We start from the raw sequence: 18,295 nt of genomic DNA, 5'->3' as shown, positions 1-18,295 counted from the left end.
AACCCACAAAAAAAGTAAGGCATTATAAAAGCTTTGTGGATAGAGCAAGGAAAATCTATGAACCAGAGCTGCTTAACACAGAATTAAAACATCTCACCAATGCATTGCTCAAGAATGGTTATTCGTTTGCTGAGATGAAGAGAGTGTTAACACCACTGTGTAGAAATCATTGCACTGCTCAAGCGTTAGTGAAATCGAAAGTTTTCCTGCTTTTCATTAAGGACATTAATGACGGAATAGGAAAAATCTTGAAAAAGCAGAACATCGTGATAATCTACAAATCCACTCACAAGATACAAGATCACCTAAAATCGGCTAAGGATGCTCACCAACCACTGGAAAAAAGCAGGAATTTATAGGATTCTGTGTAGCTGTGGAGAGATGTACAATGGTACTACAAAAAGAACGGTCAAAAAATGACTAGAAGAGCACAAGGGCAATTGCAGAAGAGGGGAGATTGATAGATCAGCTGTTAAGGAGCATGCTTTGCAGACAGGAGGCCATCACATTCATTTTGATAGGACTGAAGTACTAGCAGCCACAAGCGGATACCACGAAAGGTTCTAAAGAGAGGCCACAGAGATTGTAAAACACCCCAGGAATTTTAATAGGAATAACGACGGCATGAAAGCAACCGTGGATGCCAGCAGTCAACAATGGTCAATTGCTCTCATGCATTCAAAACATGTGACATCATGCCACTGTGTGCAAGTGTAATTTTACTGTAATAAACATCGAGCCAGGGTGTGAATTGAACTTTCAAAGAATCTACAATCCTGCTTGAAAATGTCCTCTGCAGAGGGGGACAAAATGTTTGGTTTTTGGGTGAAATCCATTCGCCCATGGCATAATAGCCTGGAACATTTTATTAATGGTAAATTTTTTGTTAATCAGGAGTACCAATTTCTGATCTGGTCAACAAGATGAGGACGAACAATCTTATAAAATTAATAGTTCTTCTAGTGAAAGAAATTGAGACATCTATCAAAATAATGGAAAAGGTAAGAAAAGGAACCACCATGAGTAAGTTACCAAAACATGAAAAATAAAGAAAAATGAAAAGGGATGCATAAAGACTACAAAGGCAACAGTATTTAATTGTTTAAAAGACAATCTACCTTGAGTAAGTCAACATCACATCACATGAAAACTTTGAACAGCCTCTTTACAGTCTTTACACCAACGAACAGTTTCCAAACTCCAAAGACAAGAAATTGCACTTAACCTCTATGAATAGACAAGCTGTGTCTCCCCTATAAACTGTAGGAATATGCTAAGTAAAAATAGCCAATTAAGTAACAGAAATTGAAAATATTTCTGCTCCTTCTACATCTACATCTACACTCCGCAAGCCACCTGACGGTGTGTGGCGGAGAGTACCTTGAGTACCTCTATCGGTTCTCCCATCTATTCCAGTCTCATATTGTTCGTGGAAAGAAAGATTGTCGGTATGCCTCTGTGTGAGCTCTAATATCTCTGATTTTATCCTCATGGTCTCTTCGCGAGATATACGTAGCAGGGAGCAATATACTGCTTGACTCCTCAGTCAAGGTATGTCCTCAAAACTTCAACAAAAGCCTGTACTGAGTTACTGAGCGTCTCTCTTGCAGAGTCTTCCACTGGAGTCTATCTATCATCTACGTAACGCTTTTGCAATTAATAAATGATCTGTAACGAAGCGCACTGCTCTCCATTGGATCTTCTCTATCTCTTCTATCAATCCTATCTGGAACGGATCCCACACCGGTGAGCAGTATTCAAGCAGTGTATGGACAAGTGTACTGTAACCTACATCATTTGTTTTCATACTGCATTTCCTTAGGATTCTTCCAATGAATCTCAGTCTGGCATCTGCTTTACCGACAATTAATTTTATATGGTCACTCCATTTCAGATCACTTCTATTGCCAACTCCCAGATAATTTATGGAATTAACTGCTTGCAGTTGCTGACCTGCTATATTGTAGCGAAATGATACAGGATCTTTATTTCTACGTATTCGCAGCACATTACACTTGTCTACATTGAGATTCAATTGCCATTCCCTGCACCATTCGTCAATTCGTTGCAGATCCTCCTGCATTTCAGTACAATTTTCCATTGTTACAACCTCTCAATATACCACAGCATCTTCCGCAAAAAGCCTCAGTGAATTTCTGATGTTATGCACAAGGTCATTTATATATATTGTGAATAGCAATGGTCCTACGACACTCCCCTGCAGCACACCTGAAATCACTCTTACTTCAGAAGACTTCTCTCCATTGAGAATGACATGCTGCATTCTGTTATCTAGGAACTCTTCAATCCAATCACACAATTGGTCTGATAGTCCATATGCTCTTACTTTGTTCATTAAACGACTGTGGGGAACTGCATCAAATGCCTTGCGGAAGTCAAGAAACACGGCATCTACCTGGGAACCCGCGTCAATGGCCCTCTGAGTCTCGTGGGTGAATAGCGCAAGCTGGGTTTCACACGATCGTCTTTTTCGAAACCCATGCTGATTCCTACAGAGTAGATTTCTAGTCTCCAGAAAAGTCATTATACTCGAACATAATGCGTGCTCCAAAATTCTACAACTGATCAACGGTAGAGATATAGGTCTATAGTACTGCACATCTGTTCGACATCCCTTCTTGAAAACAGAGATGAACTGTGCCCTTTTCCAATCTTCTGGAACGCTATGCTCTTCTAGAGACCTACGGTACACCGCTGCAAGGAGATGGGGCAAGTTCCTTCGCATACTCTGTGTAAAATCGAACTGATATCGCATCAGGTCCAGCGGCCTTTCCTCTTTTGAGCGATTTTAATTGTTTTCCTATCCCTCTGTCATCTATTTCGATATCTGCCATTTTGTCATCTGTGCGACAATCTAGAGAAGGAACTACAGTGCAGTCTTCATCCGTGAAACAGCTTTGGAAAAAGAGATTTAGTATTTCAGCCTTTTGTCTGTCATCCTCTGTTTCAGTACCATTTTGGTCACAGAGTGTCTGGACATTTTGTTTTGATCCACCTACCGCTTTGACATAAGACCAAAATTTCTTAGGTTTTTCTGCCAAGTCAGTACATAGAACTTTACTTTCGAATTCATTGAACGCCTCTCACATAGCCCTCCTCACACTACATTTTGCTTCATGTAATTTTTGTTTGTCTGCAAGGCTTTGGCTATGTTTATTTTTGCTGTGAAGTTCCCTTTGCTTCTGTAGCAGTTTTCTAACTCAGTTGTTGAACCATGGTGGCTCTTTTCCATCTCTTACAATCTTGCTTGGTACATACTCATCTAATGCATATTGTACAATGGTTTTGAACTTTGTCCACTGACCCTCAAAACTATCTGTACTTGAGATAAAACTTTTGTGTTGAGGCGTCAAGTACTTTGAAATCTGCTTTTTGTCACTTTTGCTAAACAGAAAAATCTTCCTACCATTTTTAATATTTCTATTTATGGCTGAAATAATCGATGCTGTAACCGCTTTAAGATTGCTGATTCCCTATTCTGCGTTAACTGTTTCAAATAGTTGGGGTCTGTTTGTCACCAGAAGGTCTAATATGTTATTGCCTCGAGTCAGTTCTCTGTTTAACTGCTCAAGGTAGTTTTCAGATAAGGCACTTAAAAAAATTTCACTGGATTCTTTGTCCCTGCCACCCATTATAAACGTTTGAGTCTCCCAGTTTATACCTGGTAAATTAAAATCTCCACCCAGAACTACAACATGGTCGGGAAATTTACTCGAAATATTTTCCAGATTTTCCTTCAGGTGTTCTGCCACAACAGCTGTTAAGCCAGGGGGCTACAGAGACATCCAAATACCATGTTTGAGCCTGCTTCAACTGTGACCTTCACCCAAATTATTTCACATTTCGGATCTCCATCAATTTCCTTCAATACTATTGCACTGTGTGTTGCTATAAAAACGCCTACCCCTTCACTGTCTAGCCTGTCTCTGCAGTATACATTCCAAACTGAGTTTAGAATTTCATTACTGTTTACATCTGGTTTCAGCCAACTTTCCATCCCTAGTACTATACGGGCATTGTGACCGTTTATTAAAAAGAGCAGTTCTGGGACCTTTCTATAGACCCTCCTGCAGTTTACTATTACCACATTAATATTGTCATTTCCTGCTGCGTTTTGCCTACTGCTACCTTGTCGCATCTCAGGAGGCGTCTTGTCGGGCCTAGGGAGGGAATTCTCTAACCTAAAAAACCCACATGTGCACTCCACGCATACTCCGCTACCCTTGTAGCTGCTACCTCTGTGTAGTGCATGCCTGACCTATTCAGGGGGACCCTAAATTTCTCCACCCGATAGCAGAGGTCGAGAAATTTGCACCCTACATCTCCTGAGAATCGTCTGAGCCTCTGGCTTAAGCCTTCCACTCGGCTCCAAATCAGAGGACCGTGATCAGTTCTGGGTACAACACCTCAAATAGTTAACTCAGATCCCCCCCCCCCCCACCCCCCCCACCCCCCACCCCCCCGGGGGGCGAGGCTTTCTGCCTTCACCAACTCTGCCAACCGCCTGTATGAGCTGAGGATGACCTCTGAACCCAGACAGCAGGAGTCACTGGTGCCGACATGAGCAACAATTTGCAGTCGCGTGCACCTAGTGCTCTCTATCACCGCTGGCAGGGCCTCCTCCACATCTCGGATGAGACACCCCAGTAAGCAGACAGAGTGAACACTGACCTTCTTCCCTGACCTTTCCGCTATTTCCCTAAGGGGCTCCATCACCCGTCTAACACTGGAGCTCCCAATCACTCGTGTGACGCGAACACAGTTGAACCTGCCATTCCCCTTGGGGAGAGGGTGGCCCAACTGCACCCAGTACCCGTGAAGATGTCTCAACAGCAGGGACCGTGGGTGAAGCATGTAACACTTGGGGTGTACCATGCAATGCACCAGACTCCCCACTGCCGCTACACTCCGAGGCAGCAGCCTGAAGACGACTGACCGCGGCCATCAGCACGTTCAGCTGTTCACGAACAGTGGTCAGCTCCTCCTGTGTCCGTACACAGCAGTCACACATCCTATCCATCTGAAGGTATCAACAATTTCCTGTAGAGAGTTAAGTAATCAACTTTTAACTAGACTTCTAAATCACTAAGGGCGACAGGTAGCTGACTAAACCGTGGTTACTAGACACTTCTTGTTGGAAACAATGAAAATAAGCACTAACTGTCTCTAGAGTGTATTCACAACAAACACGGAATCTATGGAACACTATTACTAGTACTCGAAAATTACAGCTTCCTAAAAGCAAAAACATATGGGAAAAGAAGTGACGTAAGAAAAGCACAGTTAATACTCAAATTTACGTAGCTTGCTGCACAGCAGATGGGAGTTACGACAGTTCACTAACTTCAAGCTCAACTATCACACCACAGTACACTATGGTATGCAGCAACAGAGCAATGAAGGAAACAATCGACATACTAGTGTACATACAAATTAAGGATCTACATATATATAGTGAAATCAGTACAAAAAAAAAAAAAAAAAACCCACAAGAAATATTAATTTTTCAGTATGAGAGGTTCCTTTGGCGAAAAAGAGAGGAAAGGCTTGGAGGAAATAAAATGTACGAGGGATTAACTAGAAAAGTTGTACTGGACAACATATCAAAGGAGATAAACCTTTGGCCTGAGTACAATCCTAATTAATTGCTATTTGGTTCTATTTCCTCTCTTTTGCCAGATCAAAGAACCTCTGGTTCCCACTAAGCATTTTGGAACCTTTTCATGTCTTTCACTTGCCCACAAAATACGCACAATCTTTTCATATCAATGTTCCATTATAACAATATGGAAAGGATAGACTGCTACTCACCATAAACAAGAGGTATTGTGTCACAACACCACCTCTACAGGGTAAGTAGCAATCTATCCTTTCCATATTGTTGTAATTGCATCCTGAATATTCCATTATAGTTTCATCATTGTGGGTACTTTCCTTATGAAAAAAATTAATATGATTGAAAATAAGAAACATATAACATTTCAAGGACTGTAGTTACAGTTCACTGATTGATAACTAAAATCTAGTTTTCTCAAGAGTTTCAAACACAATACAAACTAATCATATAACTGAGTTTCTTTATTAAATACATTATGACTACTGTTCAAAATTAAAACAGGCACTATACTTAATACAGCCAATGATTTTGCAAAAAAAATATTAATTACTTACTATGTGCGTTCACATCCCAATGACCTCCTAAATATCCCACAACTTCTGAGGTAGTTAAATGACAATGGAAGTCCATAACAAGAACAGCATTAGTAGACATGGAAACCAGAAATGGCTGAATTTTCCCCAGGCTTGAAAATGCTGTGCTCTCAACCAACGTGTTTGGATCACTGAAACAGAGTGCTGGTATTAACAGCTTTTGACATTAAATGCATGTGCCAAACAAAATTTGTGACCACCTATTACAAAACAAAAGTTCCACATAAGTTTTCAGCATATAACCAAAATCATAATGGAATGCTACATGAAATAATATAATTTAGCTGGAAAAAGTAAACTGCCATATACGAGACTTTGCAACAGATGGCAATGGATAATGGAGTGAAAGGTTACAGAGGGGTGACCAAATGAGCTGACAGGTTATGGCAGGATAGCTCGTTCAGCCCTTCGTGATGATCTGCTGGATTCTTTGATAAAAGGTAACTTTCAAGGATGTGGGACAATTTAAGGTACTCATTTGCATACAAAAACAGCTGTGAAATTAATTTTGTGCATTGTACTAACAATCAACTACACAAAACTGTTACAACCCAGTTTAGATTACATAGGCTTGAATGAATACATATCACAAAAACCACTAATTAAGAAAAAGAAAGCAGGGGAGAAGGATTCTGCTTGCTTAATATTTAGAGTATTACACTGATGATCATAAAGGAAAAACAATTGAGAGGACAAGTTGAAAAGTTATCAGCCTTAGAAGAATTGCAAGTATTTGGCAATTATTCTTATACCCATTGCAAGATTATCAATATAAATCAGTTTAGTATTCCAGGAACAACTGGCCACAAGCTTCCTAACAGATGAAGTCCCATTTTTTGTGAGGAGCTACAGGCTTCCATTCAGTACTTCAGTTCTTGTATTATTCCTAATGTGAATTTGTTCTTATGTGTATAATAAACATAAACAGTAACAAATTGGTATGTAAAAATCATACTTAAACAGCTCAGTGCAGGCAGTATTGCAAAATTTGTTTATGCATTTTATTCTGGTCAGCATTCAACAATGTGGCACCTATCTTTCACAAAACTTCATACATAATTTTCTATGTACAATGTACCATAATTTATCTTTTGATACATCTACAATGACAGTAATTTCAACTATCTGTAATCGTAGATTGTCTATTGCCACTTTGTGCATTTTCTTGGCATTTTCATATAAGGTTGTTATTTTGAGATGTCCTTATACGAACTCTTATCAAGAGAAGTACAGACATAACTTCAGTCGCTTCATTAGCAACAAGAGAATGGAAGCATTTGATATGTGAGGGATGAGGAGGTTCTCCACAGAATCAGCAGAGAAAGGAGGATATGGAAAACACTGACAAGAGGAAGGGACAGGATGAAGAAGCAGACTCCTTATCAACCTCAACCAACTCTGCATAAATTTTTGTTGCCAATAAGCTGATTAAAAATGAAAAAGTTTATAATGGCACATCACTCCAGTTTCTCCATTTGAAAGACACACAAGTAATGTTACTACTTTGAAAAGTTGTACGAACAAAAATATTTTGCAGATCAAACCAAAACTGGACTTGTGTTATTCCACAGCAGGCAGTGTCATAAAAGGGAGGAAAAAAGGACAATATCTGTGCCCCCAAGAAAGTTTCACCTTGTCCTTATCTACATGTAAGAACAGAGGCCTGTTCGCAGAGATAATTTATTTGTCATGCTGTTACCAGGAGTTTGGAGAAAAAACGAGAGAGAGAGAGAGAGAGAGAGAGAGAGAGAGAGAGAGAGAACTGTCACTTTGACCTGTAGATAAGACACCAGGGTCAATATGGAAATTACTTTTATGCCTTACATTGTGTTTGTGCAGTCTCAGTTAATCTGAAACTTATAACGGAACATTCCCATCACACCCTCCTCAGATTTACTGGTAAGATGTCCCAGTGGATAACACGTCAAAAACTGAAAACAGATCAAGCATGAAAAGAGGAAGAACATGTACTAAGCTACAGAGAAAAAATAAATAAAAATAAATAAAAAAATAAAATAAAAAAAAAAAGCAGTGAACGGTCTAAACTGAACAAGTGCAACATCGAGCAGAGTGTAAGGGCCATGGTGTCACGGTTAAGTGGTCACAGTGTTGGAGTATGAAGCAGGCGAGACGGGTTCCAAAACCCCTCACGTCATTTATTTATTTATTTTTTCACAACTTTATGAACTGTACATCTGGTCATTGTAATGTTTGTTTTCTTTCTGTAGTCTTTTGACAGTTTTCATACTATACATTGGTTATAGAATATTAGTCATGTGGTAAGAATATATTACCATCGCAAGTAAATGTGATGAATAGTGAGAGTAGCCGAGGTACTACACAGACGTCTCACAGAAATGAAAACAACAGATAAAGGGATGTGAACTATGTTACAACAAAGGAACTTGAGAGTCAAAACTTCCAAAATGGAATACAACTTCAAAAACGTTAAAAATATATGTTTAGACAGAGCATAGAGAAGCTGTGTACTGCCACTAACGCCATGCATGACACTTCAGATGTGTTTCCCAGTGAAGGATTCAACTGACTTGTCACCTTCATCATTGAAGGTTTGCAGTTCCCAATTGACAGCTACTTCCACGCGGCTGCTAAGAGAGTAATTGTGCAGAATCAACTTTCATTAAGGTTTCTTCTTTACACCTCGCTGTTGCAAATGGATGTTACACCACAACACAAACACAAATTTGAATACAGCGAACAGCAAAAGAAATTGAAAAGAAAAGGCACGAGGGAGCTTTGAACACGGCTTACCCGCATTGCAGTCCAACACCGTAACCCCCTAACCATGACGCCGTTGCTTCTCTTCTTCATTCAATGTTGCACTTGTTAACCTTGGACCAGTCACAGTTTCTATTCTGCTTTTTTTTTCACAGTTTAGTACACCTTCTTCCCATTTTCATGCTTGATCTGCATTCAGTTTTTGATGGGCCATCCACTGGGCCCTCTTACCACTAAATCTGTGATGGGGAGTTTCCCTTGTTAGTTCAATCACACGTCCCATAAGATAACATGGAGTACAGTAAATAAAGTTAGCTAGAAAACTTAATTTCATGTCAGCACAATAAGAGATATATTTTAGTGCTAAATACGCTCAACTTATCTTTGTCTGCACTCCAATTTAGCCTTACATCCATCAACAAACTAAGGAATTTTACACAAAGCATACGATGTCTATTTGTAGCACAAGAAGGTCACTTTTATTTGCTTCAAATTTTGTTTTAATAATATTCCATTCAAAAATTTACATACATTATGGAGTCATGCAAGTATCTTTTTATGTACAAAAATTTGAAAAGTAGTCACATACGGTCTTTTATCATTTACCAAGCAGTAGTATAAATTTTGGTTACCCAAGAACATACATACTTCAGTCTTAAAAGATGCTCCAAAATCATGATATCGAACCTGCCACTAACAGCAAGAGGCATGAAGCTGGAAGCTACAAGGATGTCTATAATGTCACAGAAATTGAGTAGCACCATCACTGTGGTGTAACAGTTATGATACTAGACTGTTGCATGGAGGGTTGTGAGTTCAAAACTCACCTGAACTGTAAAATTTTAATTTCTATATTCGGTTTGAGGACATTCTAGAAGTATCCAAAAATATCAAGAATCATTGTACTGGAATGTTCTGTAACTGTATATATACCGTATGTGTTCTGGCTGGAGGCAGTAAGCTCCATGCTCTTGTTTGTGCAAGCGCTGAATAAACCTTCATTAAGTGAAGTTAGTGTTCGTCATTCATCTAATCAGACCTTCTTCTAGGTGACAATATATTCTTATGCTGACAATTACTTCAATTCTGCAAAAGTCATGTTGCTAGAAAAGCAGTTCTCGGGGCAGCCAGTATTTTAACTGGTCAGCAAGTGACATGAGATGTATTGTTGCTGAGATGGTCAAATGTTTGTGGGTGGTACAGGTTGCTAATTGAAAAGGTTGATTAACAAATAACAAAAGCTTAGTTTAATGTGGCATGCCTAACCAAATTCAAGAATAAAGTCTCCATACTGGAAGCATAGGCATAGAAAATATTACATCTACATCTACATCCATACTCTGCAAGCCACCTGACGGTGTGTGGCAGAGGGTACCTTGAGTACCTCTATCGGTTCTCCCATCTATTCCAGTCTCGTATTGTGCGTGGAAAGAAAGATTGTTGGTATGCCTCTGTGTGGGCTCTAATATATCTGATTTTATCCTCATGGTCTCTTCGTGAGATATACATAGGTGGGAGCAATATACTGCTTGACTCCTCGGTGAAGGTATGTTCTCGAAACTTAAACAAAAGCCCGTACTGGGCTACTGAGCGTCTCTCCTGCAGTCTTCCACTGGAGTTTATCTATCATTTCAGTAACACTTTTGCGATTACTAAATGATCCTGTAACGAAGCGCGCTACTCTCTGTTGGATTTTCTCTATCTCTTCTATCAACCCTATCTGGCACGGATCTCACACTGCTGAGCAGTATTCAAGCAGTGGGCGAACAAGCGTATTGTAACTTACTTCCTTTGTTTTCGGATTGCATTTCCTAAGGATTCTTCCAATAAATCTCAGTCTGATATCTGCTTTACCGATGATCAACTTTATATGATCATTCCATTTTAAATCACTCCTAATGCGTACTCGCAGATAATTTATGGAATTAACTGCTTGCAGTTGATGACCTGCTATATTGTAGATAAAAGATAAGGCATCTTTCTTTCTATGTATTCACAGCACATTACACTTGTCTACATTGAGATTCAATTGCCATTCCCTGCACCATCCATCAATTCATTGCAGATCCTCCTGCATTTCAGTACAATTTTCCATTGTTACAACCTCTCGATATACCACAGCATCATCCGCAAAAAGCCTCAGTGAACTACCGATGTCATCCACAAGGTCATTTATGTATATTGTGAATAGCAACGGTCCTACGACACTCACCTGCGGCACACCTGAAATCACTCTTACTTCAGAAGACTTCTCTCCATTGAGAATGACATGCTGCATTCTGTTATCTAGGAACTCTTCAATCCAATCACACAATTGGTCTGATAGTCCATAAATTGTTCATTAAACGACTGTGGGGAACTGTATCAAACGCCTTGCGGAAGTCAAGAAACACGGCATCTACCTGGGAACCCGTGTCTATAGCCCTCTGAGTCTCGTGGACGAATAGCGCAAGCTGGGTTTCACACGATCGTCTTTTTCGAAACCCATGCTGATTCCTACAGAGTAGATTTCTAGTCTCCAGAAAAGTCATTATACTCGAACATAATGCGTGTTCCAAAATTCTACAACTGATCAACGGTAGAGATATAGGTCTATAGTTCTGCACATCTGTTTGACATCCCTTCTTGAAAACGGAGATCAACTGTGCCCTTTTCCAATCTTCTGGAACGCTACGCTCTTCTAGAGACCTACGGTACACCGCTGCAAGGAGAGGGGGCAAGTTCCTTCGCATACTCTGTGTAAAATCGAACTGGTATCCCATCACGTCCAGCGGCCTTTCCTCTTTTGAGCGATTTTAATTGTTTTCCTATCCCTCTGTCATCTATTTCGATATCTGCCATTTTGTCACCTGTGCGACAATCTAGAGAAGGAACTACAGTGCAGTCTTCCTCTGTGAAACAGCTTTGGAAAAAGACATTTAGTATTTCAGTCTTTTGTCTGTCATCCTCTGTTTCAGTACCATTTTGGTCACAGAGTGTCTGGACATTTTGTTTTTATCCACCTACCGCTTTGACATAAGACCAAAATTTCTTAGGATTTTCTGCCAAGCCAGTACATAGAACTTTACTTTCGAATTCATTCAACGCCTCTCACATAGCCCTCCTCACACTACATTTTGCTTCATGTAATTTTTGTTTGTCTGCAAGGCTTTGGCTATGTTTATTCTTGCTGTGAAGTTCCCTTTGCTTCTGTAGCAGTTTTCTAACTCAGTTGTTGTACCACGGTGGCTCTTTTCCATCTCTTACAATCTTGCTTGGTACATACTCATCTAATGCATATTGTACAATGGTTTTGAACTTTGTCCACTGACCCTCAAAACTATCTGTACTTGAGATAAAACTTTTGTGTTGAGGCGTCAAGTACTTTGAAATCTGCTTTTTGTCACTTTTGCTAAACAGAAAAATCTTCCTACCATTTTTAATATTTCTATTTATGGCTGAAATCATTGATGCAGTAAGCGATTTATGATTGCTGATTCCCTGTTTTGTGTTAACTGTTTCAAATAGTTCGGGTCTGTTTGTCATCAGAAGGTCTAACATGTTATCGCCACAACAGCTGTTGAGCCAGGGGGCCGAAGACACATCCAATTACCATGTCTGAGCCTGCTTTAACCGTGACCTTCACCTAAATTATTTCACATTTCGGATTTCTGTCAATTTTCTTCGATACTATTACACTTCTTATCGCTATAAACACACCTCCCCCTTCACTTTCCAGCCTGTCTCTGTGGTATACATTCCAATCTGAGTTTAGAATTTCATTACTGTTTACATCTGGTTTCAGCCAACTTTCCATCCCTAGTACTATACGGGCATTGTGACCGTTTATTAAAAAGAGCAGTTCTGGGACCTTTCTATAGACCCTCCTGCAGTTTACTATTACCACATTAATATTGTCATTCCCTGCTGCGTTTTGCCTACTGCTACCTTGTCGCATCTCAGGAGGCGTCTTGTCGGGCCTAGGGAGGGAATTCTCTAACCTAAAAAGACCCACGTGTGCACTCCACACGTACTCCACTACCCTTGTAGCCGCTTCCTGCATGTAGTGCACGCCAGACCTATTCAGGGGGACCCTATATTTCTCCACCCGATAGCAGAGGTCGAGAAATTTGCACCCTAGATCTCCGCAGAATCGGCTGAGCCTCTGGCTTAAGCCTTCCACTCGGCTCCATACCAGAGGACCGTGATCGGTTCTGGGAACGATACTACAAATAGTTAGCTCAGATTCCACCCCGCGAGCGAGGCTTTCTGCCTTCACCAACTCCGCCAACCGCCTGGTCTTTGAAGACTGTTAGACATGATAAGTCTTCTTTAACTCTGCAGAAGTTGCAAAATACAGTCGAACAGAGAATCAAAATATGAACATAGAAATGTTTATCCAGGTTTTTCCATACTTTTTGTGCCTTCAAGAACTCAGATGACACAGTGTTAGTCCATCACACAAGGTCTCTTGCACACAGTTTCACATTTGGTACAAATTATTTAGTTACTACTGGTCTTTGGTGTGTGCATTTTCTCTGCAGCCCTAATGTCATTCCAAGTGACTTTACACTTTACAGTTCACACTGCCTTTCACCGTCATTTGCTCTGGAGCTATTGATGTATAGGTTAATAAAGAATTCAGTTTTGTATTTTATTTTATTTGTTGCTATTTTACATGATGTGACAGTACATTAATGTCAATAGCATTGGGAAAGGGTATCTACACTTTCACTTGTGACCCTCTGTACACAAGACTGTAAGGCTAAACTCCTGATTCACTGGCTTCGCTATTTAGTGTACGTGTACCACTGATATATTATTCAAGCAAATAACAATAATAATTGTGATTCTGTGAAGTGTATAAACAATTATAATAATTATTATTATTACTGTTATTGTATTATTATTATTACTATTATTATTATTATTATTATTATTGCAGAAGGCAATGTACAAAATTAAGGCATCATCATCATCATCATCATCATCAACAACAACAACGGATCCTAGCCAATTTTGGCAACAGCAACTGCAACCACAGGTAGTTGGCGGTCATGTGCTCTCATGTGCCTGCACGAGTGCATGTAGAACACATCAGGGCTCCACTAATGTAGCTGCACGAGGGACATTCAGTAATTAAAGATGAAAATTGATGTAGAAATGCAACAGTTTGTACAAGTAGTTTTGTACTTCCATGACATAAAGTTGGAACCAGTGGGATAAGCTGAAAACAGCTGACAGACCAAATTTGTTTTCATTATAACCTCAATATAGCATATGCAGAAATTTTTTATAAGTTGGCAAAACAGTTCAAAAATGGTCAAACCTCAGAGACTGACAGGCAATGTCCTGGTGGGCCAGACACTGTATCAATTCCTTCGTTTGAAACCTGCATTTATGACATTATTCATGAAGATTGACATGTTGAACATATAGGAAAAACAGTTACAAGACTGAAAGTGTGTACAAGCTTGAAAGAATGCTATGAAATGGAAGTTGATCCTTTTGTAAACAAAATTTTGATGTATGATGAAACTTGATGTCAACATTTTGAAGCAGTTCAAAAGATAAAGCATGAACTATAAGCACACCAGCTCACCTATCCAAAAGAAATTCAGAACACGAGATCAGTGGGAAAAATTGTGTTGATCGTCTTTTGGATGACCAATATGTGGCCTTTTATGATTATTTGGATGAGAAGCCAACAAAAAAATTGCCTATTACTCAGACATGCTTACGAAGAAAGCCAGCAATGAAAAAAAAACTTGGATAGTAAGGTAAATGCATGACTTTCCTACACAACAATGTTTGCCCTCACACCACCCAGATGACCCAAGAAACTATTGAAAAAATGTGTTGACAGATACTTCCACATTCTCTCCCTACAATCCAAATTTGGCTCCATTGGATTTTCATTTGTTTCGTTCACACAAAGAGGCTTTTACGGTATATTGAAAAAAAGTCAGCAACAACAAGGAAGTCAAAGAATTCGTGGGAAAGAGGCTCAAACAACAAGATAAAGACTCCTTGGTACACTTCTTGCTAGATCGCACAAAGCATCATCTAGGAATATTCTTTTATCTCATATGTTGTTGCAAATCTTCCTTCTTTCAATGGGGTTTTCAACTTTGGAAATTAAAAAAAGTGCACAGGGACCAGGTCGGAGAGTATGCAGTGTGAGGCAGCACTGTGATTTAGTTTTCTGCACAACAGTCACGTACCACCAGGGATGAATGTGCGAGTGCATCATCATCATGCAAGAGTCAGAAATAGTCTCGCTACATTTCAGGCAGTTTCCTTCTCACCTTTTCTTGCAGGCGTCACAACATATCCTGAGAGTACCATCGATTAACAGTTTGTCCCTGTGGCATGACTTTATGATGAACTAATCCTTCAAAGTCAAAGAGCACTATCAGCGTGGCTTTGGCACCTGAACTGACCTGATCTGATGAGCTTTTTTTTTTTTTTTTTGGTCTTGGAGAACCTTTCCCGATCCATTGTGAAGACTGAACCTTGGTCTCAACATCATGACTGTAGACCCATGTCTCATCACCAGTTATGATTCTCTTAAGGAACATCTTGTTCTCACCTGTGCAATACAAAAGCTCTTCACAGACTGCAAGGCGAAGCTCATTCTGCTCTTGACTCATGAGCTGTGGGACGAACTTGGTGGCAACATGATGCATTCCAAGATGCTGTGTCAGGATTTCATGACATGACACAACTGAAACGCAGACATGCCAACTTTCAAAAGTGAAAAATCAGGAGAATTTTAGTGGTGTACTGTTGTGAATTACAACACATCCCTGACGATTAAAGTTGCAATAATTCAATACCTGTAACAACTCAATTACATTTGCTTTATTATTTACATGTAAGTACTAAATAATGGACATACCTGAGCCTTCAGACTGTATAATTTATCATTCAACATGCTCAACAACATGAATGATGAGCTCTGCAGGCTTCTTTGGATTCACACACATTCAAGTGAAGCACTTTCGAGAGAACTACAGTTCAAAATTACGATCCGAGAAAACAAATTAACGTCTATTAGATTTCTGTTTTGACATTAGCACACTTTTGCATGAATAAATCACTGTTAAATGATCACACATTTTCATTTCATAATGCAACCCATATTTGTGTCACATCTTATATCCATAAGACATCTTTCCCTAATTTAAATCAATTTTATGCAGGATGTACCTTTTAGGCTTAGCAAATAATCTGAATAGTTTATCAGTCTGAATTTGTTTGATTACGGTAATTACTTATTCAGCACACCCGTAGCTGACTTAGCCTTCTTCAAAAACCCTTAACTAAATTTCTACTCAAAGCACTTGCCTTTTTGAACTGATTTTAAAATTAAAAATTTATCCAAAGATATTTATGGAAGCATGGACCTGAACTGAGTTTTGCTCTCTGTAACTGCGTTAAAAATTCTCTCTCATTCCGCATTACTATGTGGAATTGACAAAATAGCCAGCATCACCTTTGCAAGTTTATCATATTGAAGAACCCCATCAGCCGATTTCATATGACCTACCAACGCCCACTGAACATCAATTCACTCTGCTGCCAAGTTGGTTTCTTCCAGCTGAAAGTTTCAGAACTGACAGTGGAGAATATCAACTTCTGTATCTAAGTGTCCACTTTCGCTAGTCAGAATATTAGTTAACATAGTCAAGTAGCAGCCATACCTTGTCATCCACCAATATATCGAAGGTACAGGTTTTTCAAATAGTAAGGAAAGTATTGAAACTGCTCTGAAAATCGGGAGATTATTCTTCACGGTCGGGAGATCGGGAGGAAGAAGGAAAAATCAGGAGTCTCCTGCTTAAATAGGGAGAGTTGGCACGTCTGGAAATGTTACATTCTTCTGCAATCTCTCGGTAAGTCAGTCTTAGATTGGCATGCAAAATTTCATTGATGTTCCTGACAAGCGCATTGCTGGTAGATGTCAAAGGGCGTCCTGAACGAGTGTCATCTTTAACTTCCGTCTGGCCATTTTTAAACCAAGTGAACCATTCGTAGCACTGAGTATGCCTTAAGCGCTCGTCACCGTAGGCTTCCTGCATCATTTGGAGTATCTCTCTAAAGTTCTTCTCAAGTTTCATGCAAACTTTAATGCAGACGCGTTTCTCCTCTAACTCTGCCATCTTGAAATTTGCAAACTGTGCAACAGAATGTTCTACTCAATACAGCACTGGACAATAACTAACAGACATACAACAATGAAACTGCCGGCTGTTACACATAAAACACATGCATGTTCAGGGATGCCAACCAAATTTCACTCCAACACACCATTGACGCGAAACAGGCTATTTAGCTATGTTAAAAATATGGTTCAGATGGTTGTTATTCTGAATGATCATAACATTTAAATAGCATTTTCGGTCAATATTCTCACAAAGTATTTGTTATTTTTATGTAATTAAAGCTTAAAAATCATTAAATGCCAAGATCTCGTCATGTGATCGAAAACGCTCTGCTATTGGCTGATGCTCTGGTGACGTCACAGACTAGGAGCAAGACTAAGTTATACTTGTGTTATAGGAGTGTTAGCCAAAGTTACAACACTTTTATGTACTTTTATTGCAAACAGTTTAGCCATTTAGTGATGGAAAAAGCAATTACAACTTTTAAGTAAGAAAAGAAAGGAATTTTGTGAAGGCCGACAGTGAAAGCCTTGCACAAGTTGATGCATTTGTGCTACACCCTTTTAGAGCAGCGATATGTGGAATGATGGACACACTATTCTCTACTCCTTGCAACATCATTAAACTCGCTCAAAACTAAGGAACTGTAGAACTTTTGCAAATGAACCCACAGAGAGACTACCTCCAGCAGGCATTCCATGGCGCAGTGGACAGCGCATTCGATTGCAGATAAGAGGTTACATGTTCGAATCCTTGAAGGGTCACACATTTTTAAAAGTTTTATATGAAATAAGAAAATAGCATTAGCAAGAACTGATTGTAGCAGTTGTTTCGATTGTGGGATGTACTATACAGGGTGTTATAAAAAGGTACAGCCAAACTTTCAGGAAACATTCCTCACACACAAAGAAAGAAAATATGTTATGTGGACATGTGTCCAGAAATGCTTACCTTCCATGTTAGAGCTCATTTTATTACTTCTCTTCAAATCACATTAATCATGTAATGGAAACACACAGCAACAGACGTACCAGCGTGACTTCAAACACTTTGTTACAGGAAATGTTCAAAATGTCCTCCGTTAGTGAGGATACATGCATCCACCCTCCATCGCATGGAATCCCTGATGCGCTGATGCAGCCCTGGAGAATGGCATATTGTATCACAGCCGTCCACGA

General features: G+C 39.5%; 1 protein-coding gene across 2 annotated transcripts in view; it reads right to left on the bottom strand.

The window, feature by feature from the left end:
* The window catches only part of LOC124615939 (MPN domain-containing protein), a 158,410-nt gene that overhangs the window by 71,979 nt on the left and 68,136 nt on the right, over positions 1-18,295 (bottom strand). For both annotated transcript variants that reach the window (XM_047144129.1, XM_047144130.1), the window contains one exon: positions 6,193-6,362. In XM_047144129.1, the coding sequence (XP_047000085.1) occupies positions 6,193-6,362 (170 nt within the window). The remainder of the gene's footprint in view (positions 1-6,192; positions 6,363-18,295) is intronic.

This window comes from Schistocerca americana, chromosome 5 (genome assembly GCF_021461395.2).
Source record: "Schistocerca americana isolate TAMUIC-IGC-003095 chromosome 5, iqSchAmer2.1, whole genome shotgun sequence".
Lineage (NCBI taxonomy): Eukaryota > Metazoa > Arthropoda > Insecta > Orthoptera > Acrididae > Schistocerca > Schistocerca americana.
This window is presented reverse-complemented; position numbering and strand designations above follow the sequence as displayed.